The sequence below is a fragment of the Girardinichthys multiradiatus genome, chromosome 5 (assembly GCF_021462225.1).
Source record: "Girardinichthys multiradiatus isolate DD_20200921_A chromosome 5, DD_fGirMul_XY1, whole genome shotgun sequence".
In the NCBI taxonomy this organism is placed as follows: Eukaryota; Metazoa; Chordata; class Actinopteri; order Cyprinodontiformes; family Goodeidae; genus Girardinichthys; species Girardinichthys multiradiatus.
In genome coordinates, this window is record NC_061798.1 from 39,277,125 (window position 1) to 39,303,635 (window position 26,511).

The window sequence follows — 26,511 nt, forward strand, 5'->3', positions numbered from 1 at the left end:
TTACATGGACTGGTAGGTGCTGCAGTTTAGTGTTTTTGTCGTAAGACATGAAAGGAAGTCTTGGGAAACAGCCGGCAGGAATGGACGAAGGCGGCGGCCAAACCACATCTGGATGAAGGTGGGATCGTTGAGGATGACTGTCTTGGCAACATCCAACCGGAGTTCTCGTATGGAGTCCAGGATCATGGAGGCAGAAGGATTCTGGGGTTCAAGCATCTGCAACAATAAATAATTTAATAAAGTTTTAATAAAGTTTTTTCAAATTTACATTGATATCAACCTAAAAGCATCAAGTAAAACAAATATTCAACCAAGATTCCCAATAATCTTTTTGCCATCATAATGTACAGCAACTATCAAAAGTGAACAAACACCTGTTAAAATCCTGTTAAAAGCTTTTTTAATCTGATTGCATAAGTGTCCAAATCCTTAAACTTTATCAAAAACCAGCCAACAATTAAAATTATCATGATAAACCTAAAATAAGAAGGATATCCTTGACATTTGCTCATTTGCAATGTTTAGCTAAATATCAAATTATAATCCCATTGTACAAAGGGGTCAGCCAGAAGAAGAGAAACACATTTGCAGCATTAAATATTATACACTGCTCAAAAAAATAAAGGGAACACTCAAATAACACATTCTAGATCTGAATGAATGAAATATTCTCATTAAATACTTTGTTCTGTACAAAGCTGAATGTGCTGACAACAAAATCACACAAAAATCATCAATGGAAATCACATTTATTAACCAATGGAGGCCTGGATTTGGAGTCACACACAAAATTAAAGTGGAAAAACACACTACAGGCTGATCCAACTTTGATATAATGTCCTTAAAACAAGTCAAGATGAGGCTCAGTATTGTGTGTGGCCTCCACGTGTCTGTATGACCTCCCTACAACGCCTGGGCATGCTCCTGATGAGACGGCGGATGGTCTCCTGAGGGATCTCCTCCCAGACCTGGACTAAAGCATCCACCAACTCCTGGACAGTCTGTGGTACAACGTGACGTTGGTGGATGGAGCGAGACATGATGTCCCAGATGTGCTCAATCGGATTCAGGTCTGGGGAACAGGTGGGCCAGTCCATAGCTTCAATGTCTTCATCTTGCAGGAACTGCTGACACACTCCAGCCTCATGAGGTCTAGCATTGTCCTGCATTAGGAGGAACCCAGGGCCAACCGCACCAGCATATGGTCTCACAAGGGGTCTGAGGATCTCATCTCGGTACCTAATGGCAGTCAGGCTACCTTGGCGAGCACATGGAGGGCTTTGCGGCCCTCCAAAGAAATGCCACCCCATACCATTTCTGACCCACTGCCAAACCAGTCATGCTGAAGGATGTTGCAGGCAGCAGATCGCTGTCCACAGTGTCTCCAGACTCTGTCACGCTTGTCACATGTGCTGCCTAAAGGCTGTCATCAATACTCAAGGAGCTGCAGCAATTTCCAAGTACAGTCTATGTTCTATATATGACAGCAATTCTCTGTATTCTCCATTTGTCAGTCAGTCATTTTCTACCGCTTATTCCATAGTGGGTCGCAGGGAAGCTGGTGCCTATCTCCAGCAGTCTATGGGCGAGAAGCAGGGTACACCCTGTACAGGTCGCCAGTCCGTCGCAGGGCAACACACAAACAACCACGCACACACTCATTCATTCACCTAAGGGCAATTTAGAGTGACCAATTAACCTAACAGGCATGTCTTTGGACTGTGGGAGGAAGCCGGAGCACCCGGTGAGAACCCATGCATGCACGGGGAGAACATGCAAACTCCATGCAGAAAGACCATGCAGAAGGACCTTCTTGCTGCAAGGCAACAGTGCTACCAACTGCGCCACCGTGCAGCCCTGTTCTCCACATGTATGTTTCCAAAATAAAAGCCTCTTTAAAAAAAAAAAGCATCCAGGCCTGGATCAAATATCCTAAAATATTGTGGGAAAATGTGTTATTGTATGAAACAACCAAACTGGAAATTTTAGGCCATATTTCTAAACTATAAGTTTGGCTCCAAAACATCACATGAACACCACATCGACAGTAAAACATGGGGTGGCTGTATCATGCTCTGTGGTAACTTTTTGTCAGATGAAACTGGGTTTTTTATCAAGGTGGATAATTGGGACTGTTCCAATTATAAGTCAGCTGTGCTGCAAAACTCTTCAGGTGTCTCTTAGAAAGCTGAACATAAGGAGGAGTTTCTGTTTTTAAGCATCACATTACTTCTAAACCTAAATCCAAATCAACAAAAGAATCGGAAGAAAATGTATGTTTGGAATGACCTCGCCAGGTTCAGCACTAAATCTGACTAAAAATCTGTGGGCTCACCTGAAACTATAGGTTTTAAAGACCTGGAATTTTAACACTTCATATTGTAACCAAAATGTATTCTTACAGTGTTGTTCAGTAGATCCAGAGCTTCATCCAGGACCATCGTGGCTTTGGAGAGGAACAGCTTCCAGACGGGTTTGGAGCCACTTGTGTTAAAGGCCCTATCACACCTCAGCATGGCTGCCAGGTCCTGGGCTGTTAAATCTGACAGCTGATAAGGTAAATGAAAACAGATCAGATGTTGAACAATGCCTGGTAATATTTTCACACAGCTGCAATGTAAAGACAGTCTTACTGAGGCACAGGCAAACTCCTCAACAGAGAAGCTGCAGAACTGTCCGGCCATCGCTCCGTTGTCTAGGCGGATCTGAAGCTCTGTGCTGTGATACAAAATTATTGTGAATGTTTCTTTTATTTAACATGAAATGTTAGAGGTGAGATATTACATGGTTTCAAAAGCCTACCTGTTGACTCCAATGCAGATTTCTGTCTCTGTAAAAAGTTACAAGATAGGTTAAAGTATTAATATAAATATAATAAATAATTTAAAATCTCAGTAAATAAAGGTCCTTATGCAGTGAGAGAATACTTACCATTTGGCATTGTTACATCACACTAGGCGGAGAAAACAATTAAAATGGTTATGAATCTTCAAAAACCAGACAAGTTTTAGTAAAGTGAAGATAAACTATCCGCAAAAACATATATTTACCTCTCCACTGTATATGATGCAGCCTGTGATAAAAGCACAACAGTTCAGTTAGTGAAAACAAATCTTAATTATTATAGAAATAAGAAAATAATTGTCAATTGACACACATTTATAATTGTAAAGGCAGTTCTAAATTATTTATTCAATAAAAGAGATGTTTAATCTCAATGAAGCTGTACCTGAATTATTAAAGGGCATAATCAAGGGCGTAATTTGCGGGGGGGGTTAGGGGGGTTATGACCACCCCAAAAAAATCTGATGCAGTCAATACAACCCCCCAATAAAATGACATCATTCCAATTAACATTTACAAATACAGGGGTTGGACAATGAAACTGAAACACCTGTCATTTTAATGTGGGAGGTTTCATGGCTAAATTGGACCAGCCTGGTAGCCAGTCTTTATTGATTGCACATTGCACCAGTAAGAGCAGAGTGTGAAGGTTCAATTAGCAGGGTAAGACCACAGTTTTGCTCAAAATATTGAAATGCACACAACATTATGGGTGACATACCAGAGTTCAAAAGAGGACAAATTGTTGGTGCACGTCTTGCTGGCGCATCTGTGACCAAGACAGCAAGTCTTTGTGATGTATCAAGAGCCACGGTATCCAGGGTAATGTCAGCATACCACCAAGAAGGATGAACCACATCCAACAGGATTAACGGTGGACGCAAGAGGAAGCTGTCTGAAAGGGATGTTCGGGTGCTAACCCGGATTGTATCCAAAAAGCATAAAACCACGGCTGCCCAAATCCCGTCAGAATTAAATGTGCACCTCAACTCTCCTGTTTCCACCAGAACTGTCCGTCGGGAGCTCCACAAGGTCAATATACATGGCCGGGCTGCTATAGCCAAACCATTGGTCACTCATGCCAATGCCAAACGTTGGTTTCAATGGTGCAAGGAGTGCAAATCTTGGGCTGTGGACAATGTGAAACATGTATTGTTCTCTGATAAGTCCACCTTTACTGTTTTCCCCAAATCCGGGAGAGTTACGGTGTGGAGAAGCCCCAAAAAAGCGTACCACCCAGACTGTTGCATGCTCAGAGTGAAGCATGGGAGTGGATCAGTGATGTTTGGGCTGCCATATCATGGCATTCCCATGGTCCAATACTTGTGCTAGATGGGCGCGTCACTGCCAAGGACTACTGAACCATTCTTGAGGACCAAGTGCATCCAATGGTTCAAACATTGTATCCTGAAGGCGGTGCCGTGTATCAGGATGACAATGCACTAATACACACAGCAAGACTGGTGAAAGATTGGTTTGATGAACATGAAAGTGAAGTTGAACATCTCCCATGGCCTGCACAGTCACCAGATCTAAATATTATTGAGCCACTTTGGGGTGTTTTGGAGGAGTGAGTCAGGAAACGTTTTCCTCCACCAGTATCACGTAGTGTCCTGGCCACTATCCTGCAAGAAGAATGACTTAAAATCCCTCTAACCAACGTGCAGGACTTGTATATGTCATTCCCAAGACGAATTGACGCTGTATTGGCCGCAAAAGGAGGCCCTGCACCATACTAATAAATTATTGTGGTCTAAAACCAGGTGTTTCAGTTTCATTGTCCAACCCCTGTACAGGTCCTTCTCAAAATATTAGCATATTGTGATAAAGTTCATTATTTTCCATAATGTCATGATGAAAATTTAACATTCATATATTTTAGATTCATTGCACACTAACTGAAATATTTCAGGTCTTTTATTGTCTTAATACGGATGATTTTGGCATACAGCTTATGAAAACCCAAAATTTCTATCTCACAAAATTAGCATATTTCATCTGACCAATAAAAGAAAAGTGTTTTTAATACAAAAAACGTCAACCTTCAAATAATCATGTACAGTTATGCACTCAATACTTGGTCGGGAATCCTTTGGCAGAAATGACTGCTTCAATGCGGCGTGGCATGGAGGCAATCAGCCTGTGGCACTGCTGAGGTCTTATGGAGGCCCAGGATGCTTCGTTAGCGGCCTTTAGCTCATCCAGAGTGTTGGGTCTTGAGTCTCTCAACGTTCTCTTCACAATATCCCACAGATTCTCTATGGGGTTCAGGTCAGGAGAGTTGGCAGGCCAATTGAGCACAGTGATACCATGGTCAGTAAACAATTTACCAGTGGTTTTGGCACTGTGAGCAGGTACCAGGTCGTGCTGAAAAATGAAATCTTCATTTCCATAAAGCTTTTCAGCAGATGGAAGCATGAAGTGCTCCAAAATCTCCTGATAGCTAGTTGCATTGACCCTGCCCTTGATAAAACACAGTGGACCAACACCAGCAGCTGACACGGCACCCCAGACCATCACTGACTGTGGGTACTTGACACTGGACTTCTGGCATTTTGGCATTTTCTTCTCCCCAGTCTTCCTCCAGACTCTGGCACCTTGATTTCTGAATGACATACAGAATTTGCTTAAATCCGAAAAAAGTACTTTGGACCACTGAGAAACAGTCCAGTGCTGCTTCTCTGTAGCCCAGGTCAGGCGCTTCTGCTGCTGTTTCTGGTTCAAAAGTGGCTTGACCTGGGGAATGCGGCACCTGTAGCCTGTTTCCTGCACACGCCTGTGCACGGTGGCTCTGGATGTTTCTACTCCAGACTCAGTCCACTGCTTCGGCAGGTCCCCCAAGGTCTGGAATTGGCCCTTCTCCACAATCTTCCTCAGGGTCCGGTCACCTCTTCTCGTTGTGCACCGTTTTCTGCCACACTTTTTCCTTCCCACAGACTTCCCACTGAGGTGCCTTGATACAGCACTCTGGGAACAGCCTATTCGTTCAGAAATTTCTTTCTGTGTCTTACCCTCTTGCTTGAGGGTGTCAATAGTGGCCTTCTGGACAGCAGTCAGGTCGGCAGTCTTACCCATGATTGGGGTTTTGAGTGATGAACCAGGCTGGGAGTTTTAAAGGCCTCAGGAATCTTTTGCAGGTGTTTAGAGTTAACTCGTTGATTCAGATGATTAGGGTCATAGCTTGTTTAGAGGCCCTTTTAATGATATGCTAATTTTGTGAGATAGGAATTTTGGGTTTTCATGAGCTGTATGCCAAAATCATCTGTATTAAGACAATAAAAGACCTGAAATATTTCAGTTAGTGTGCAATGAATCTAAAATATATGAATGTTAAATTTTCATCATGACATTATGGAAAATAATGAACTTTATCACAATATGCTAATATTTTGAGAAGGACCTGTATATCCCGCATGAAGAACGTGTTAATTTTCTTCAATTTCCATTTGCCAGCAAAGTAGCATCATCATCTGGTTCTGTAACCCCTCCTCCTCCTCCCAAAAACTTGGTATCACTCAACTAGCTGTCTCCACCAAGCATTCACAGTTTGCTGTACTTTTGATTCAGTCGCAGGTGAGGAGGGTTGTACTCTCAAAAAAGCGGACAGACGCTTTTTTAATGTTGGTTGACAACAACCCTTTGTAAAAAGAGCAAAAATCTAATTCAGGTAAATATATATGTATTGTTAAGTTAGCTGATGATACACAGACACAGTGAATGGTGGTGCATGTAGACTAGCTCCGAAATACAGTGGTACCCAGGTGCTTTGTTACCTGTCACCTAGACCTCTGAAACTGAAGCTCCAAATGTTTTCAGAATAGCCCCGAATCTCGCGAAAGAAGACATTAAGGAGTTCATGTCTGTTCAAAAGACGCATTAAACCCCAAAATGACCGACTTGACATTTTTATTTAAAAACAATCAGATTTGTTTCCATTGTGTTCCATATAATCACTGCCCGATCCACCTAACTTGACAATGAGTCTAAAGGAAAAGAAGAGAAAAGGTGGTAATTTGCGCACACGCTGCACTGCAACCGAGCAACTACGCGCACAGGCTCAGGCGGACTGGCAATTTGTCCATTCTGGAAAGGTCCAGAACAGCTGTTCAGTCCTGGAGCGTTACCCGAAAAGTTACTCTGAGCGTATCAAACAGGGCTACAATAGGGTAGATGGCTCATTTCAGAGCAGCTATGAAAGGGAGTCTGGTGGGTGTGTTCGCCCAGGAACAGGTGGAAGCAGAGCGGCTTAACCCAGACTGAAGTTAGCATTAAACCTGAGAGCTGGGTCAGAATGGGCTAATTGTAAGCTAGCGCTAATCACTTATTCACCCAGCAAGACATGAGGTGGAGGTTCACAAATGAGCGTCATCAGGGTCATAATGAGGGTCTTTCACCTGAGCTACAGGTAAAGTTAAATGACCTGGCCATGATAGAAAACAGTAGGAATCCTCTCGGTAAGCTTCTAGCTGGATCTGCATCATGATGTAAAAAATATCTGATCCTTTACCTCAGTTAAAATCAAAGCATTTAATCTTAAAGTTACTAAACATATTAAAAGGTCCTTCAGATCACCACATTGCACCTCATGGCTGCAGCCGGGCTTATAGTCCGGTTCTACATGTAGACAGAAACAGGTGTTGCTCAATACACCATGAAAATATTGCCTGGTGCCAGAAAGACATAGTAGAAAGAGCAAAAGTAAGCCTCCCTCTTCTCTTTCATATCTTCTGATTCCAAACATTCAGCTCTGGGTTATTCTAAGGTGCAGACTTAATAAGAAATAAATCATTGTTAATCACATCTGGACCATTAATTATGCTTCTGAATAATGCATGTAATATGTACAGGGGTTGGACAATGAAACTGAAACACCTGGTTTTAGACCACAATAATTTATTAGTATGGTGTAGGGCCTCCTTTTGCGGCCAATACAGCGTCAATTCGTCTTGAGAATGACATATACAAGTCCTGCACAGTGGTCAGAGGGATTTTAAGCCATTCTTCTTGCAGGATAGTGGCCAGGTCACTACGTGATACTGGTGGAGGAAAACATTTCTTGACTCGCTCCTCCAAACACCCCAAAGTGGCTCAATAATATTTAGATCTGGTGACTGTGCAGGCCATGGGAGATGTTCAACTTCACTTTCATGTTCATCAAACCAATTTTTCACCAGTCTTGCTGTGTGTATTGGTGCATTGTCATCCTGATACACGGCACCACCTTCAGGATACAATGTTTGAACCATTGGATGCACTTGGTCCTCAAGAATGGTTCAGTAGTCCTTGGCAGTGACGCGCCCATCTAGCACAAATATTGGGCCAAGGGAATGCCATGATATGGCAGCCCAAACCATCACTGATCCACCCCCATGCTTCACTCTGGGCATGCAACAGTCTGTGTGGTACGCTTCTTTGGGGCTTCTCCACACCGTAACTCTCCCGGATGTGGGGAAAACAGTAAAGGTGGACTCATCAGAGAACAATACATGTTTCACATTGTCCACAGCCCAAGATTTGCACTCCTTGCACCATTGAAACCAACGTTTGGCATTGGCATGAGTGACCAAAGGTTTGGCTATAGCAGCCCGGCCGTGTATATTGACCTTGTGGAGCTCCCGACAGACAGTTCTGGTGGAAACAGGAGAGTTGAGGTGCACATTTAATTCTGCCGTGATTTGGGCAGGTGTGGTTTTATGTTTTTTGGATACACCCGAACATCCCTTTCAGACCGCTTCCTCTTGCATCCACAGTTAATCCTGTTGGATGTGGTTCGTCCTTCTTGGTGGTATGCTGACATTACCCTGGATACCGTGGCTCTTGATACATCACAAAGACTTGATGTCTTGGTCACAGATGCGCCAGCAAGACGTGCACTAACAATTTGTCCTCTTTTGAACTCTGGTATGTCACCCATAATGTTGTGTGCATTTCAATATTTTGAGCAAAACTGTGGTCTTACCCTGCTAATACTGGTGCAACGTGCAATCAATGAAGACTGGCTACCAGGCTAATCCAATTTAGCCATGAAACCTCCCACACTAAAATGACAGGTGTTTCAGTTTCATTGTCCAACCCCTGTAATATATAAACTAAACTCATTAAACAAGGATACAGTTTTACTCAATCTAATACATACCACTTTATGTATACATTTACTAATATCTGTAATATTAGTACTGATGACAGGACAAAAGGTGAGAGTCCAAGAAAGGTCCAGAATGAGGCTCCATGTTCTATTTTAAACACATTTGTCGCTACAGAAAGTGTTTAATAGTAAAGACTGAACTAATGGCTCAGTGGAGAACAACAGACTAAGTGAATGAAGGGCTGGAAAGATGGCAGTAAAACAGAACAGGTTCATCAAAGAAGGAACATATTTTAATGACATGTTGAGATAGCGTAATTAAAACAGATAAATGTGTTTTTAGGGTCTTACCATTCCATTAAAATCTATGAAAATCAATTTTATACCAGTTTTACTTTTTGAAATGTAAGAAATTATGACAATGCAGCCTCAGGGGAGGGTGAGAGTGAGAGAGTAAAATTTAAAAAAGTCATTTACATAAATGAGAAAAGAAACACGTTTATTTGAGCCACAATAAACTGTTTCTCTGAGTTTAACAACAACTTTAGTCAGACAGACTGAGCAGAAAGTATTTTCTAAATATCACAAATATGTCACTATCTGCTTCAGCCAAATGTTTTTTTTCATCAGTTGTAAACTGTTTCTCTTTATCCTTCACGTCAACTAACAAAAACTTAAAACCAAGTCAAATTATTATGAAGCTTTTTTGTTTGATTCACAATAATTTACATTCAGTGAAAACCTAGCCAAGGCAGAGAGCTGCTACAACATGTCTTGTGTTACTGTAACTTTAAGTGACTTATAAACTGGGCCGCTGTCTGATGAAGATTACCCCCACCCCCTCCCCCATAAAACAGGAACACCAAATTTGCCTGACTCATTTACAAAAGTAAATGATTCAATAAATAAATCACTAGGCAGAGAACTTAACCCCCCAACCAACCCCCCACCCACCCCAAAGCTAGACCCAAAGTTACACCCTTGAGTATAGTAATGACCAGCAATCAGTATAGTTGCATTTCGAATATTATATCTCTCATTATAGTTAATATGGTAGTGAAATGCTAGGAAATTAAGTGTACCTTAGTGCTATCATCTTTATATGTTACTAAAATCAAAAATGGTGTTGCAGTTTGTTAGGTAAATGTAAAATAAGGTCAATAAAATGAAAGAAGAACAAAATATTGCGAACAGATTTAACATAAATGACAACAGCTGCATTCTACAGACAAGTAAATAGGTTTCTCTTGTTTCTGTAAAACTTACCAAGTGGTAGTTGTTTGGATAAAGCCAGTTTGGTGTATGTGATGGATGAAGCTATCTTAGAAGAAGCTGTTGCCATGGCGTCATCCAGTCTGGTGAACCTGTGAGGCAAAACATACATTTACAAACATTTCCTTAGTATTTTATGTGGAACTGTCTTTTAAACTGTATGACTTGGATGAAATGTTTAGGTTTTCCTCTTACAACCTTCTCATAATAATTTGCTGAAACCTTGACCCGTTCCTCCTGACAGAAGTGGTGCAACTGAGTCAGGTTTGTAGTCCACCTTGCTAACACACACCTTTTCAGTGCTGTCCAAACATTTTCCATGGAACTAAGATCTGAGCTTTATGATGGACACTCCAAACATAGACCTTTGTGTCCTTAAGCCACTTTCTAACTAATTTAGCTGTATACTGTCACTGGACATAGTCATTTTCCAGTTGAAAGACCCATTTTTACCCAGACTTTAACTCCCTATCTGATGCACTTAGATGTTGCTTCAATATTCACCAGTCCCTTCTACAGAAAAACACTCCCAAAACGTGATGGTGCCACTCATGTACTACACATTTAGGATGGCATTCCTAGGCTTGTAAGCTTTTCTTATTTTCCCCAAATACTACAAAGGTCATCACACTTCAGTTGTATTTTCTTCCAGAGGAAATGTCTCAAAAAGTGCAGGTCTTTGTCCCTGAGTGCATTTACAAAATGTAATCTGCCTTTTAACGTTGCTTTCAGAGTAATGCCTCTTTATCACAGTATGGTCAGCCCATGTTGGTACAGGACTCATATGACTGTGGATGATGACACTATAGAAGGTATTTTGCTCCATTGTGAGATTGGTATGCACATATTGATCTCTAGGACACAGAATCTGTCCGCTTTCTTAACAGATTTATTAATGGACTGTCCTGACCATGGGGCTTTGCTGGCTGTGTTCTTGTTTTTCTCCAGTGTTGCTAATTGCCGGAGGGTCTGGTTCCAATTGCTGTGAGCCTCACTTTCAGCTGCTGTCTATGAGCCCATCTGCTAAAACAGAACAGATTTTTTGCCTTTGTGATGCGATGTACTCCCTTACATCGCACCACTTCCTTAGCTGACACACCCAAGGTGCAATACTATCTCAGAACAACCAATTTAGATATACATCGTATGCTGCATCGGCATCTCCGGCTATATCTTTAATCATTGGTTTAATGAATACTATTTAACGTCTAATAGAGTAAGAGCACTCCCCATTTCGGTCCCTGTTAAACCTAAATTAGGACATGGACATTTCCATGGTGTGTTTTTATTTGCATTTAATCATTTAAACAGATGAAAGAGGCACCTTCAGGCATCTGGAAATTGTACTCAAGGATGAACCAAACTTGTGAAGGTCCACAATTGTCCTGATATCTTCTGATAAATTTCTGAGTTTATCACAGAATGAATCATGTGTTGCCTTACAATGCATCCACAGATGTGCAAACATTGAACTTAAGTCAAACGATTGCAAAGCCATGAAATTATCAGTTGAGCTTCCACGGAGCTCAACTTCCACGGAGCTTTTCAAGTATTGTGATCAACTGTATGCAAACTGCTGAATTGAATAAAAATTCTCCAAACAGTCTTGTATGGTTCATCTGAACTTACAATGTTTTGTAGGATGAACAGGAAAGGTTTCCCTATTGGACCAAAACAAAAAGTGAAAAGAATTATTTACCTTAAACACAAAGTCCTTCAAATATCCAAAATAAGAATAAATTATCTTTTTACCATCTCAGTGAACATGACAAGGTGTGACAGGAACTCTGTAAGTCCCCTTTCCTCTGGCGCTGCGGTCATGTATTCAAAGAGCATGTTGATGACAGTGTCTGTATTTACAGAAAGGTTCAGGGCCAGCAGCTCAACTCTCTGCTTTGGTGTGAGGACCTGTATGGCTTCCAGCTACACAAAAAGAACAAAGTTATTTGTAACAGCTGCCCCTTGGCTTTATTTTAAAAGGTGCTGATGATTTTTGATAAATCCGAGTCTCACAGGGTTGAGGAGCGGGTTGAGATGAAGCAGCTCGCTGACGAGCAGAAGCTCTGAAAATGGACCTAAATTGTCGGTCAGCCACTGTGCACTGTTGTTGAAGGAGGACAAACATCCTGGACCTGGAGCAGGTCAAGAAGATGGAGTAAGATATGTAAATACTTAAAGACTTTGAATATATCAGTGCAGATTTCTTAAAGAGTGAGTACCTGAATAGGGTTTTAGAAGGAAACGTAGGATGAAATCCCTTAAGACCACCTGCTGCTGCTGTAACGGCATCTCCCCGAAGTGCTTAACAAATACCTGTAGTCTGATGACAAATATCAGATCCCACAATATTAAATTGGATCAAAATAGGTGCCTGATGATACATTAAAGCTACATGTAGGGATAAATACTTTGCATCTCTTTAATGAATGTAAACATGTCAAGTTGAAACAACAAGACTAAAAGGATGAAATCTTTTCAAAGACATCTTGGGTCACATAGCAAAAAGGTTAAAATGATCTCAATCAACTCAGTTTAACTATGAACCAACTGTAGTAAATGTAAAATTGCTTAAATCTGAAAGAATTGGTATAACTGAAATGTTTTTAAAATTAATATTTAAGATTTTGTTATAATATTTCTATGAAAAAACAAGAACCAAACATACTATTACCACTCCAACACGGTGTTGGTTTGTTGACAGTGTTTTAACTCACATTTGCTGGTATGATGCGCAGCTAAAGTTCCTGCTGGTCAGACAGAGCAGAAACTGCCCCGATACAGATGGCAAGAAACTGCTGAGACGTTCTGTGAACCACAGCCTGATCACGCTGCTGTTCATCAGGTCCTGAGCGGTCAGTGCTGACAACCTGATCTCCTCAATTACATCCAAGATTGTATCTGCTGATGGGATTATTCCTGGTGACTGTAGGAGAGATAAACCCATTTAATAGAATACAAGCTTAAAATATAGAATATAGAAGCCTCAAATAAGTCTGCATAATTTTACATATTAGAAAAGCTACTGACCGTGTTAGCCAGCATGTCCAGTGCTGGGTCCAAAACATTGGAGAGTTTGGTGAGCAGCAACTTCCACAGCACCCTGGAATGGCTGCTGTTACCAGGCAGATTACATCTCATCAGGGAAGCCAGTTGTTCGGCCGTGAAGTCCTCCAGCTGTAAGGATAAGATAGTGAGACAAATCTGCAACACATCTGAATATTTCCATCCTGACTTTGACTCAGTTGGCAGCAGTCACCTGTGCACAAGCATATTCCTCCAAGGTGAATTTACATGAAACTTGCTTGGAATTGCTGAGGTAAGACTGAAGATCAGAGCTGCAAGAAATAATTTTGAGTGAGTATAAAGATAATCTTTGTTTTTATTGCATTGGGTACAAATTATCCAAAATGGAATTACCTGTTGATGCCTCGGCAGATGTAAGTACCTTTTAAACAATAGGTAAAAAATATTATTAATATATTTAATATTATTTACATATTTTAAAAACACATATATAAACTTCATGAATGACAAAATAAAACTTGGCACAGAATTCTTACTGTTGATCCGAGTGTCTGGGCACTGTGAATGAATAAATGTTTTAAATGCTTATTGATATTGTGAAAAAAAAACAAGTTACTGTTATGACTTTAGTATAAAATACTCACTGTGATGTCTACTGGTACACACTCTGTCGAAAACAAAAAAAAAAAACAATGTATATTTAGTCAACAACAGCACAAATATAGAAATTAAACTTTTAATCGTTGTTGCCAGAGACTCACCCTCTGGTGCAATGCTCATCAGTTCATCTATGCCAGCCCAAATAACTGGTTCCAGGTTTGGGGAAATCATTGTTATGGCTCCATACATTCGATCAAAACTGATGCAATGAAGACAACAAACAAAACAAATTAAGCCACAAGCATAAAAAACCTAAAGGAAAACTAGATTTTATGAGCTTCAGTGAATTGGGAAAATTCACAAATGTTGACATAAAAAAAGAACAAATCAAAACAGATTTTATGTATGTTAGAAATATCCTACTGTTTATAATTTGGCTTTGGCTTAAAACTATGTGCATTTTAAGTAAATAATCACAAACAAAACATCATGAATAAAACTGATTATGAAATAATGTTTTATAAACTCAGTACCTGAATTAGCAGCCATACTAACAACACTTGGATAATCCAGGTAACTAAAGTTGTTTTGTGATTTCAACATCACTTGGTAAGCTAATCAAATTGTGCAGAAGGTTCATATTAGTTCACAATTTCATGTATTCTTAGGGTGTTAATATGATGGTAAATGGTAAATGGCCTGAACTTGTATAGCGCTTTATCAAGTCCCCAGAGACCCCAAAGCGCATTACACTACAATCAGTCATTCATCCAATCATACACTGACAGTGGTGAGGCTGCCAATCAGCGCCACCGAGCTCTCTGTGTCATGATGTGACATAGAGCTTATTTCTCATAGCCACTCTTCAAAATAGAAAATACTAGAAGGCATTTCAGCAAGCTTGATGTGTCTGCATATCTAAAAAAGAATTTAGAAGGTACTCACATGGTTTTGTAGACACTGCATGGAGGATTCACCTGAAAAAAATAATAGAACTGAAAATCAGTCTTTCAGGACTTGTTAAACTTTGCTTAGCAGTTCATTGAAGATTAAAAAAACAGACGTTACCTCTCCAGCAAGCTGAACCATAAAGTGCAGAACATCTGCAAATTTTCTGTCTTCTGGCGACTCCAACAAGAAGTTAAACACACTGTGGATCACAACATCTCTCTCTGGTGGAGTACGAAGAGGCAACAGCAACATCTCTGCAAGCTGCTTTGAGGACAGGACCTGCAGAGCTTCCAACTAAGAAAAAGGGGAAAAATATGTTTCTATATACTTTGGCACAAGGCTTTGGTTGCTTTTATCCAGCACGTTAACAGTTCCCAGACTTACTCCAGAGAAATGGGGGTTGAGCTCATAGAAGTCAAGGAGAGAGGCAAATCTTGAGAAGAACCCAAAGTTCATCTTGACCCAGTCTGCGCTTTGATTTGCTGAAGAGACGCACCGAAGTTCTGAAACATTTTGGACAATCAAACATGTTAACCTATATTTATGATGAATGCGTCAAACATTTTTTACACATAAATTGGAAATACAAAATCAATGATTAACGAAATACATAATTTATCAAATATATGGTTTAACAAATATGTTTTGAATATTTCATATTTATTTCATGGTCCGGTGCTGCAGCACTTTTTCCACTCAAGGCTTAATGAAGGCTTAATGAATCTGTGGTGTACAGTTTTGTGTACTTGAGCAGCACAAGCCTGAGACGTAAGAGAAATAAGCTGCTGCATAGGGACCTCGAAAATCAGCAGGGTTGTTTAAAATATATTTAAATAGAAGATTTAAAACAAACTGACAAATGTGCTCATAGTAAATTCAATACAAAAAAAATCTAGTGTGTAAGGTTTTTCCCTCTTCATGCTCTTTCTCAGTAGGTAAAGATGTGCTAGAAAACTTTTAGATCCTGTAAAAAGCCTACACATCAATGTTAAAATGCTAGGCTTTGATTATATATTAAAATGAGACTTTGATAAATATTTCCTCATCTTTTACCACCTTTAATGGATCATACCCTGTACAATTTAATCCCAAGAAAGAAACTGTACAATGTCCGAAAATTTAAAAAGTGTTTTCCCCCCTAAACTGTTACGTTGTTGAAGCATATTTTACTATCAGATCCAGCATTCAGTCTTCTAAGGCACACACCTGCTTAGAGAATCTGATTAAACAGGGAAAAAAACTGTTTTCTACATTTGTCTGGACTAAGGAGTGAGGTTGAAAGACAAAACCATTTGCTTACAAAGAAAACATACATGCCTGGCAGAAATCTTACAGAAATCTGTTGGAAAACGGTCTGAATAAATTAAGCTTAAACTTCTGGCAACAAATTTCACACTAAAAGACCACCAGTGAAATGTGGTGGTGGCAGCATCATGATCTGTGGTTTCTTTTCTTCAGATAGAACTAGACTTTTCTCAAGGTGAATCAAATCAAAAACGGTTCAAAATAGCAGTCAGTTGTGACCCAAAACCTGTCTGCTGGAAAACAAAAAATGAAGAGTGAGTCCAAGCATATATCACTATCAACACAAGAATGGCAGAAGTAAGTCCAACTTTTTGGAATGGCCAAGCTAGGGTTCAGAACTAAACCGAAAATCAGCGGGATCACCTGAAGACCGCTGTAGACAACAGATATCTTCGCAATCTGACAGATTTGGACAACGTTTGCAAGCTAGAATGGGCAACCATTGTCAAGATTTGTCTTTCCAAAAGCTGTCTTGACTAACTATTAGTACAGACTTGTGCAACCATTTTGCTGCATTTAAAAGTTTTACATTGTCTTTCATAGATATGTTTGTTTTCTGTCGAATTGTGCAGGATGTTAAAAACCTTTGATATGATTTATAATGTTCTCAATTTGTTATTAGTTATTTTTTATTCAGTTGATGTTTCTGCTTACCTGTGGCATTGTAATTTAGCAGGAAAGGGTAGATGAAGTGTTTGTAGATGTTCTGACTGTACATCATGTCAGCATCCATGTAAATCATGCTCTCACTCAGTGCCGCCACTCTGCACACAGCATGTCGAAAACAGAATGATGATGGTGAGACTAAACCTTGAAATAACCTTTTTTTTAATCAAGAAAATCGTTTGAACTCACAGGGTTTGGTAAACAGGGCAGGAGAAGTTCTTGGTGCTAAGACAGGAGAGAAGGTCTGGGTTTATGTCTGGTAGCAAGGGCAGTAGTTTGATCCGGAACCAAAGTTTGATGAATTCTGGATCGTCCAAGTGATGCTGGGTCAGAGATGGAGACTCGTTCTCGCTGAATATCTCCTTAAACTCAGACGCCAGCTCGGCGAAGTTCTACAGGACAACAAAACACTGACTGGCGTTTTTGTTCGAGTCACGAGAGCAGTAAAAACTCACAGAAGTACTATCACAGTGATGGCGTTCACAATAAAATCTAATATTTGGCAGATCGGAGATGTTAATATGCTCACTGTTGTAAAGAACTCTTTGATCAGGGAGTTTAGACGTTCAGCCAGCTCTTCGATCAGTCTCATGATTGTTGTCTCAGTCATTTTCAGCTCACTTTGAGCAGCACAGTGCAAAATGTGGGCTATGTTCTCCACTGCATCCGTCAGCTGAGGGCATCGTTACATGATGAGAGTGAAGGTAAAACAGGATTATCAGCTTTGAGGAAATAGTTTTCTAGATTTTCAAGAAACATATAAACATTTTGAGTAAATCTGAATAAAAGTAAAAGCCTTACCCCACAAGGGCCCTTATCAAGGGTGACACTGCATACATCATGGATTTCATCATATTCATTTTCCTCACCATTGTCCAAAAAGCTGCACAAAGATGGAATACACAGCTTCAGACAACAATTACCATAAAATTACTTTCCTTCACCTTTAAAATGGCCATAGATGGTGGTTGAGTGGTCAACCAAAGCCTCACTAGGCCACTAGAGGGTCTCAGTTGGACAAAAAAGTATGCATCTGATAGTTTGTCCATTTAAAGTTATAGCATGTGTTTACTGTTTACACTTTTTTTTTTTTTTACTAAAACATCTTGTTATCACAGTACTTTTTGAGACATATTTAGAAATTCTGATTAAAATACCACAGAGCAGTGTGAAAATGACTAAACATACACTTTATTAGGTCTTACATTATTTATTTGATAAAATACATACATTTTATTTTGTTTGCGAATGATATTTAGTTTGGTTGTGCTATTTATTGATGCATTATTATTTTTTTGTTGACAGGTTTTCATGATCACAGTTTTCAGTTGCAGTTATTGAGCCTGATAATCTTAATTTTACAATGCAAATCTTATAATCGTGGAAATTCATTGATGCAGGGTGGGAGGTTCATGGTGTTGAGATCAGAATCCATTGTGGTGGTTGGGACCGTTTTGTCCTGGGACGGCTCTGGTTGGCAGACTCATTTGGACTGGGTGAACCCCTCTTTTGTTCGTGGCCCTCTCTCTGGATGGGGACAGGGGTCGTTGGGGGCCAGGGTCAGGGTCTGGGCCAGGATTTTTCGGGTTCAGGCGGTGCCAGCACTATTCTGGACTTGTGCGGTCTGACAGTCTCCACCTCAGAACGTAAAGGACCACCTTCTGGGTCCGTGGGCTGGTTGCCCCTCTGGGGTATCAGTACCTGGACCTGGGAGCATTGAGTGCTCCCAAGTCCATTGCATCCATTGTTGTATGTCTTTATGTTGGGTGTGTGGGTGTGAGTGTTTTTATGTGTATACATGAGGGTGGGAACGTCCACCTCCGTATCGGAGGAGGACGTTCCCACCCTAGGTCCAGGGGGTGCAGATCTGAGGCTCCTCACACTCACTATTGAATATTTTTATGGAGAAACCTTATACAGAAGCGCGAGCTGTGCTTGCCACTAAATACATCTTGCATTTATTAGTACCGTGTACTTTCAGCAATATTGTTTTTGTTATATAAGCATTTCTGCAGGTGTAGAAGCAGTCTTCAAGGGTGTTATCTTGTATTGTCTTTATCCTTCTTTCTTTCCTTTATTCTATTCTCCTTCTCTCCCTTCTACCTTCTTGCCCCACCTCTCTCTCTTCTTTGCTTCTTTTTTGTTCCCTTTCGTTTCTTTCTCCGTGTCCATTGCAATTGAAATAATCCCAAAGCAATATATACTGTTTACTATATATGTTCACTTGACCTCCATATGGCACAACAAGCTCAGCAGATAGAAAATAACATTAAAACAATGAAGCTGGTTTTCAAACCAGAAGTCTCACTATTCATTTTTGGTTCAAACATGTTTGTTCTTGATTCAATAAAGTAACTCAAAATGGGCAGAGTATCCATCCAGAAATTGTGCTCAAGTAAAAGTAACAATATCTCAAAAATAATATTACTCAAGTAGAAGTAAAAAGTATGGTGCTGTGCTCTAGAAGAAAATTTTTCAAAAAAGTTACCAACGTAATTGTACCTGAATAAATATATCTAGTTACTACCCACCTCTGGGCTATACTGTGTACAATTACAAATCCAAAGCCAAAAAGCAAACCAAATAATTTATGATGAAAGCTAAATAGACCAAAAAACTATAAAAAACAAAAAAAAACCACTAAAACAGAAAATTGTTGGCAAAGTAAATAAAACAAAGCTGTTGAGAAGGAAGTATGTGCACATAACTCAAAGAAGCGTGTATTCCGTTCAAACTTAGTCTGACTTACTACAGCTCGTGAAAAGCGAGCTTGATGTTTTGGTGCATCAGGGCTCCATCGTCTGGCAGGAATCTGCGTAGCAGCGGCAAAACCACCTGCTGGAACCAGTCCTCCACATTGGTCACATCAAAATGCGGGGTCTCTGGGACCATGGGCACTTCATGTGGAGTGTACACGTCTGCGAGCTCAGCCAGAGTCCAGTTGAGCAGGAACTGAGTCAAAGTGGTGCTTTTTATTTCTGAAACATTTCTCTGTAAGACACATGAGGCCAGAGGACATTTTAACGCACTACTTGCCACCATAAAAAGGTCAGTTTAAATATCTCAGGATGTGTTTGTATGAGTTTACTTACCTGATGTGTAAAGTAAACAAATTCATGAGCAAAACTCCCAATCGGTTTGAAAGCCTTCATGAATCCATTTGCGATCTGTAATGTGAAAAGAAAAGATTGTGAATTAAAGTTTTTCTGTTTTTCTGTTTTTCCTGTTTTGGAGGAAGTTCAATGAGTTTGGGATGTGAATCCTTCCTTTTTTCGCTTTTCCTTTATGAGTATTTGGAAGAACCAGTATATGAGAACAAAAGCAAAATTCAGAAACATTAAAGTAAAAACATCACATTTGTGTCCACCTGTGGAATCATAGTATTAAGCAACCTTCTGATCCCCATTTCTTTAACGAAATCATTAATGACATTTATGCCTATATTGTTGAGTTGTGGCTCCAACCTCTAAACTGCGACATAAATTGTGCAATTGAACAGAGACCAGTCATCTTACACACTAACAGGAGTTTAAACTGGTTAAATCTAACATGGTATTTCAAATTTATACCAAAGGGAAACAGAAAGTCATAAAATAATTAGATGTATTCACGTAATCTCAAGCAAAGCTAAGCTAAACTAAGCTAAAAAATATCTCTATGTAAATAACTATGTAACAGTAAAAAAGTCAAAACAATTCCAGTTTTAGTTCAGTTAAAATTACCAAAATTATTTGTATTTGCTATGTGCAAGAATAATGAGGATAATTTTTCTGGAGAATTGTTTATTGCACATTTAGAAGTTTGTATACAGTAACATTACTACAGTATTGATTAAACAATTCAGGAAAAACAAAAAAAAAGAGAATTTCCAGATGCCAGAAGGTGCCATGTTCATCTCTTCAAAGAATTTAAGTAATATACAGCATGGGAATGTCCAGCTATCACACCTTCAGGAAGGTGACAGGTTCAGTGTCCTGTTTGACCGTGTTTTGGTGTGAAATGTGTATATCAACTCTAAAACAAAAGCAAGAGATCAAGATTCTGACTGAAGATTGTAATAAAGTGTCCTTATCCAGAGTGAAATAAGTCCTGTGCCAACATGGGCTGAACGACCACTCAGAAAAGAAGAAGCCATTAATCAAAAAACAGTTTGCAAATGCCCTCAGGGAGGAAGACTGATGTCCAATAGTCTGATGAAACTAAAACTGAAGTATTTGGGCAAAATTACCAGGGTTACATTTGGAAGAAAAAGTCTGAGAACACTATCCTAACTGTGATGTACAGGGTGGATGTTTTAGTTCAGGATGGACTGGTGCAGTTGGCAAAATAGATGTCATCATGGGGAAAAAGATTATGTGACAATTTTGAAGCAACATCAGGAAGTTAAAGCTCACACACAAATTGGTCTTGCAAATGGACAATGAACCTACGTATTTAACCAAAATAGTTACAAAGTGGTTTAAGGACAAGAAAGTTAATGTTTTGGAGTGAGCATTGCAAAGGACTTACTTCAGTATCATGGAAAATTTATAAGCAAAGCGGAAAAGTTGGACTACAAACCTGACCCAGTTACACCAGTTCTATCTGGAGGAATGGACCAAAATTTCAGCAAATTATAGTGATTCTTGAGGAGGGATATCCAAACGTTTCAGCCAAATCATACAGTGGCATTTAGCAAATAGAAACAATTTTGGTAAACCTAACTGATCTAAAATAGTAAAAGTTTAGTTTGATTTACCGCCAGACAGTAAGAAAAAAAGCTTATGCATATTTTTAAACAGTCTTTGTGAATATTTAATTTGAAGTGTAAATGTGAAGAGCCACCTCTACCACAAAGTTTGCACTAAAACAGAAAAAAACAATATGTTCACCGTACATATTAAAACATTTATAAAGCCATTTATAAAGGTCTGAGGAAGCTATGTAAAATATGAAGGACACCACATCAGTCACAACATTTAGGAGTGGGGTTTATAGCTGCTGCTTTAGGTACTAAAGTATTAAATACAATAAAGTATATTTACCTCTGTGAGTGTGTTTTGTGGAGATGAATAACCAGAAGGGGCCATAGATGTGTTTCCAGGGCCGGCAGTTGGATGAGGACCTGAGCCCCCGGACAACAAACTGTTGAAGACCAGAGTTAGAGTGCCGTTGTCTAAACCAGCCACCTCAGGTTTTAAGAGCAGCTCTGCCTTTTGTACAGGAGACAGCAGGTGGAGAACTTCCAGCTGTGGTGAAAAACAGAGGGAGTGGTGTAACAATGATCTCCTGGCATTCAAACTCCATTTGGGCAATTTGTACAAAATCAGTCTAACTCACGCCACTGAAGACCATGTTGAGGCTGGTGAAGTCATTTATTCGGGCCATTGCTCTGAAAGCTCCAAAATTCTTCATCAGCCATTCTTCGCTGGTTTCATCATGGTCAACACAGCCTATACACAATTGTCTCAGATTAATAATGTTTTATCAACATCTCTAGGACAAGGGGCACTCAATTGAGGACAGCATTGCACACATTTTAGACAGATATGACAGTTGACAGGTCTTACATCCCTTGAACTCCTTTTTTGATTTGTCAAGTGGCAATTTTAAGTCTAAATTTAAAATAATCATGCAATACAAAGCAGTGGCAGGAGAATAAATGTTTTAAATTTTTTTTCTAAATAAACATCTGGAAAGTATGCAGTGCATTTTTATTCAGTCCATTTTCGTCCCTAGAAATAATCCAGTACAACCAACTGGCTTCAGAAGTAACCTAATTTGGAGTACATCTGTGAGAAATTAAAATCTCAGGATAAATGCAGCTGTTCTGTAAAGGCTTCAAAGGTTTGTTAGAGAACATTAATGAACAAACAGCCTGTTGAGACCAAGAAACACAGCAAACTGGTCTGACTAAGCTTTAGCTAGCCAATGGTCTCTAAAAGTGCAAATCTGGTAGAGACATAACTTAAAAAAGACTTTCAGCTTTAATTGGAATTTTCTTTCCACTTTACATTCTGGGATTAGGTTTAATTGTGCGCAGTTTTGGTTGTTCTGCTGGTGCAGAGCCATCTGTTTCTCCAGCAACAGACTTTGTAAATTTCTCTCACATTATTGGGTCTTTTCCACAAAGATCTTTGCCTTTTTCTTGTTTTTATATATGTTGATCTTATCTAGTTACTCTTTTAGTAGTCATTAGTAATACACATTACCTGTAACTCTGTCTCCAGAGAGGAAGGGGTACATAAAGAATGTATAGATCCACTTTTGTCTGACTGGATTCATCTCTGAGTAATAGTGGCTGAGCTCTCTCACTCTGAAAAGTAAGACAGAAATGTTCAAAAGCAGCTACAATCAAAACAAAAATGTTGAGAAGAAAAGTAAAGGACATACACAGTCTGATAAGTGGAGCAGCTGAAATTCTTGGTGCTGAGGCATGACAGGAAGTGTTTGGTGATGGAACCTAGCAGAGGTTTTATTTTGACCTCAAGCCACATCTGAACCAGGGCTTCATTCTGGAGAGGTTCTGCTCCGGGATTAAAATCCAAAGCTCCTTCCAGGCTCAGGATCGGCACACCGGTCATGCTGGATTTCTGTGATAATTGTCAAAATCAAAATTAATACATAGAGTTCATGGGTTTCTGAAAAGGTTTCAGCATAGAACGCATAAGCCTTTTTCGCTACAACTGTGTCACAGTTTTAAAAGCACAAGTGTTATAGAATAAAAAAATAGGCAGAGACTATAACAGCAACAACTGGTCAGGGTGGAATGTGTGCAACATTTTTGCCACTGCGTGCCAGTAAAAGCCATACCATGAAGGTGTACACGTCCATTGCTCCCTCAAGCATTGCTTTCAGCCTGTGCATGTGGTCTTTTCCTGTGTCTGTGGAGGGCAAGCCGACACACTGCAGGAACCGGGAGGTCGAGTCTGGCCCCTGGAAAAGCATTGCATTTTTGACATTTTGTCACATTAAAACCACAAACGTTGGTCTATGCTGTTTATTTTTTGTGGAACACAAAGTAGTGGAAGGATAATGAGCCAACGTTTTAAAAAAGGTTTTACAAATATTTTATTTTTCCTTTTATTTATTTATATTGCCTTTCAAAAACTGTCATGGAGTGACATTTTTGGACTTTGTTTGTGGCTTTGTGTTTGTTTACCTGTTGCTTAGATGTTTCTGTTTTGGTTTTTGTATCATATTTTCTTTTCTCCCTCTTCCGCCTCCTAGTGTTTACTTCTTAAGTTCTTTTATGGTTGTTTTCTTATTACTTTGTATGGTTTATTATTATTGTAATTATTATAGTTCTTGGTCTTCCCTGGATTCTCTAGTTTTATTTCTCTTTAGTATTGTTGTATTTAATTGTGTTTTATTATTTGTTCCTTTGCACTCTTCTTGTTTACTAGTTTATTTTCTGTTTCCTTTCCAGTTAATTCAGTCAGTGTGGTTATGTTTGTTTACTTATGTATTCAGGTTTTCTTTATGGGTTCTTTGTTTGTTCTTAGGTTGTTATTGTTGTTCCTATGTTCCCTCTAGTTTCTCTGTTTACTTTAGTCATGGTTATTCTAGTTTTCTCATTTCCCATTTGATTATTTATCTTTGTCTATATGTTTGCTTGGTCTGTGTTTCTGTTTATTGTTTATTAGTTACTTTGCCCATCCTCTGCCTTTGTATTTGTTTCACCTTTTCCTTCTGCCTCTCTGCTTCCTTGTCACACCAGTTCCGTGTTTTCTCTGATTACCTGCCCTTTGTTATCCCTCGGTATATTAGTTGGTTTTGTGTCATTGTTTGTGGCTGGTTCCTTGTGTTTGTCATACCCCGTTCTCAACCCACGTATTTGTGCTGAGTTTTTCCATGTTCCTGCAGGACCGATCTTGTAAGTTTTTGGATCTGGACTTTGTTTGTATCTACAGTGCCTTGTTTGGTTTCTTTGATAACCCCTGGAAATAAAGCTGAAAACCTTTTGCAACATGTTGCTGCCCAGCTCTTGTCTGCACTTTGGTCCGCCCGCAAACACTTTTATGACAAAAACAGCCGACCAGGCAACCAAAGTGCTTTATATTACAGTCATAGAAGGAAAAACATCAAACAACCAAAAACAGAAACAACAATGAAAACAATAAAGAAATCGAAATAAAATGCCTCCATGCTACTGGATATTAAAATCCTTTCTGAAAAAAAGTTTAGATTTAAAAAGGCCCAGGTCAGTGATAGAGAGCAGGTCCAGAGGGTGCTGGTTCCAGAGTCTAGTAGCCGCTACTGAGAACGCCCAGTGTTTATACTTAGTCCTTGGAACATTCATTAAAAACTGGGATGAAGACCTCATGGATCTACCATACACACAAAAACTCAATAAATTAGATAAATAAGATTGGGTCAGACTAGTTGGAGCTTTATTAAATCTACGGACAGTGTAAAGAAAATAGAACAGGAGTGATGTGCTTTCATCTGGAGGTACCAGTTAGAAGCTATTTGGGACCAATTGGAGACGATTGAGAGACGGCCGAGTGCACCAACATAAAGAGTATTCCAGTAATTAACTCTTGAGTTGATAAAAGCATGAATGGCCTTCTCAAGATCTGAATTGTTTAAAAATGGCTTAACTTTAGCTAAAAGCCGCAATGGTAAAAGCTTTACTACTGAATCAATCTACTTATTGAAGTTAAAATCCTTGTCAAAAATCCCTCCCAAATTTTTACTGCATAACTGAAAGAAAAATTCAGAGCACTGACATCAGTGGTGGCATTATTACCAAATAAAATGTACTGTCTTTTGCTCATTTAAAAACAAGAAATTTTGGCTCAATCACTGTTTAACTGTAGAAATATAGTCAAGAAGGGAGTGTTGTAGGTTACTGTAAGTTGGTTTTAAAGACAGGTAGTACCACGTTATAATCGTACATAAAGTGGCAACATATAGAGGGAGAACACAAATGTGATGAAGTCTTGTGGCACCCCACATGACAGAGGACCACTGGAGGATGCCAAAATCATTAATCATAACTGTGAAAGTTCGGCCAGTAAGATAAAATGTAAAACACATAAGTGCTCAGCCACCTATACCAATGTAGTGGTTTAGCCATGACAAGAAGGAGTGATCCAGAGTATCAAAGGCTGCTGTGAGGGCCAGCAGCACCAAAACAACCAGACACATTCCATTGACAGACATAGCAATGTCGTAATGCACCTGTAGTGTGCTATGTCAGGATATAAAGCCCGATTTGAATTTTTCAAAGGTCTCATTATTTTCTAAAAATAGTTGTAGTTGGGTAAAAACAAATTTTTCTAATACCTTAGATCAAATCAAAATCTGAATGGTACCACACACATTTGCATTCAGCCAATTTACTCTGATACCCCTAAATAAAATCCATTACCACCAAATGCCTACAGAAGTCATTTAATTATCGTGACTAACTCACTAAATCTCAGTATAGATATGGCTGTTGTGAAAGTGTCACAAGTTTTATTAGATATCAATAATGAAAAACATACAGCATCACAAAGACCAAAGAACACAGCAGACAGGTCAGGGATGACGTTGTGGATAATTTTAAAGCAGGGTTAGGTTAAAATAAGAGGTATGCTGTTCAATCCGCCATGACACAACACACCACTCATGAGTTGCTTTGAGCCAGATGTGTTATAGTTCCAACAGACAGTCACAGTTTTTCAGGCTTATGTTATTCTATCAGCAAATCTGTAAATGGTTCTAGAAGGATCTTATAAATCTTTCTCAGAATACATGACCAACAAGAAGGGTAAAGGTAAAAAACAAAGCTTTAA

General features: G+C 39.4%; 1 protein-coding gene across 1 annotated transcript; it reads right to left on the bottom strand.

The window, feature by feature from the left end:
- Positions 1–23,674, bottom strand: LOC124867727. The gene is made up of 30 exons (XM_047364307.1): positions 23,540–23,674; positions 23,120–23,319; positions 22,939–23,042; positions 22,067–22,179; positions 21,772–21,975; positions 19,840–19,914; positions 19,497–19,738; positions 17,549–17,630; positions 17,277–17,420; positions 16,937–17,139; positions 16,736–16,845; positions 15,161–15,279; positions 14,894–15,070; positions 14,771–14,802; positions 13,987–14,084; positions 13,619–13,646; positions 13,458–13,536; positions 13,229–13,375; positions 12,916–13,124; positions 12,421–12,521; positions 12,215–12,333; positions 11,954–12,124; positions 11,831–11,862; positions 10,196–10,293; positions 3,051–3,073; positions 2,932–2,953; positions 2,803–2,830; positions 2,634–2,718; positions 2,403–2,549; positions 1–216 (listed from the first exon to the last, which is right to left on the bottom strand). Exons 1-30 carry the CDS (start codon positions 23,672–23,674, stop codon positions 1–3), a joined length of 3,543 nt encoding a protein of 1,180 aa, XP_047220263.1.
- Between the last annotated feature and the right edge of the window lie 2,837 nt (positions 23,675–26,511).

What these genes read in the sequence shown, in the direction of transcription:
- LOC124867727 (XM_047364307.1), bottom strand. Translation starts at nt 23,674, where the DNA reads ATGCTTTTCCAGGGGCCAGACTCGACCTCCCGGTTCCTGCAGTGTGTC. An exon ending in TGCAGTGTCTACAAAACCAT is followed by an intron (nt 14,085 to 14,770) that starts GTGAGTACCTTC and finishes TCATTGCATCAG; the next exon opens with TTTTGATCGAATGTATGGAG. An exon ending in ATCTGCCGAGGCATCAACAG is followed by an intron (nt 13,537 to 13,618) that starts GTAATTCCATTT and finishes TATTTCTTGCAG; the next exon opens with CTCTGATCTTCAGTCTTACC.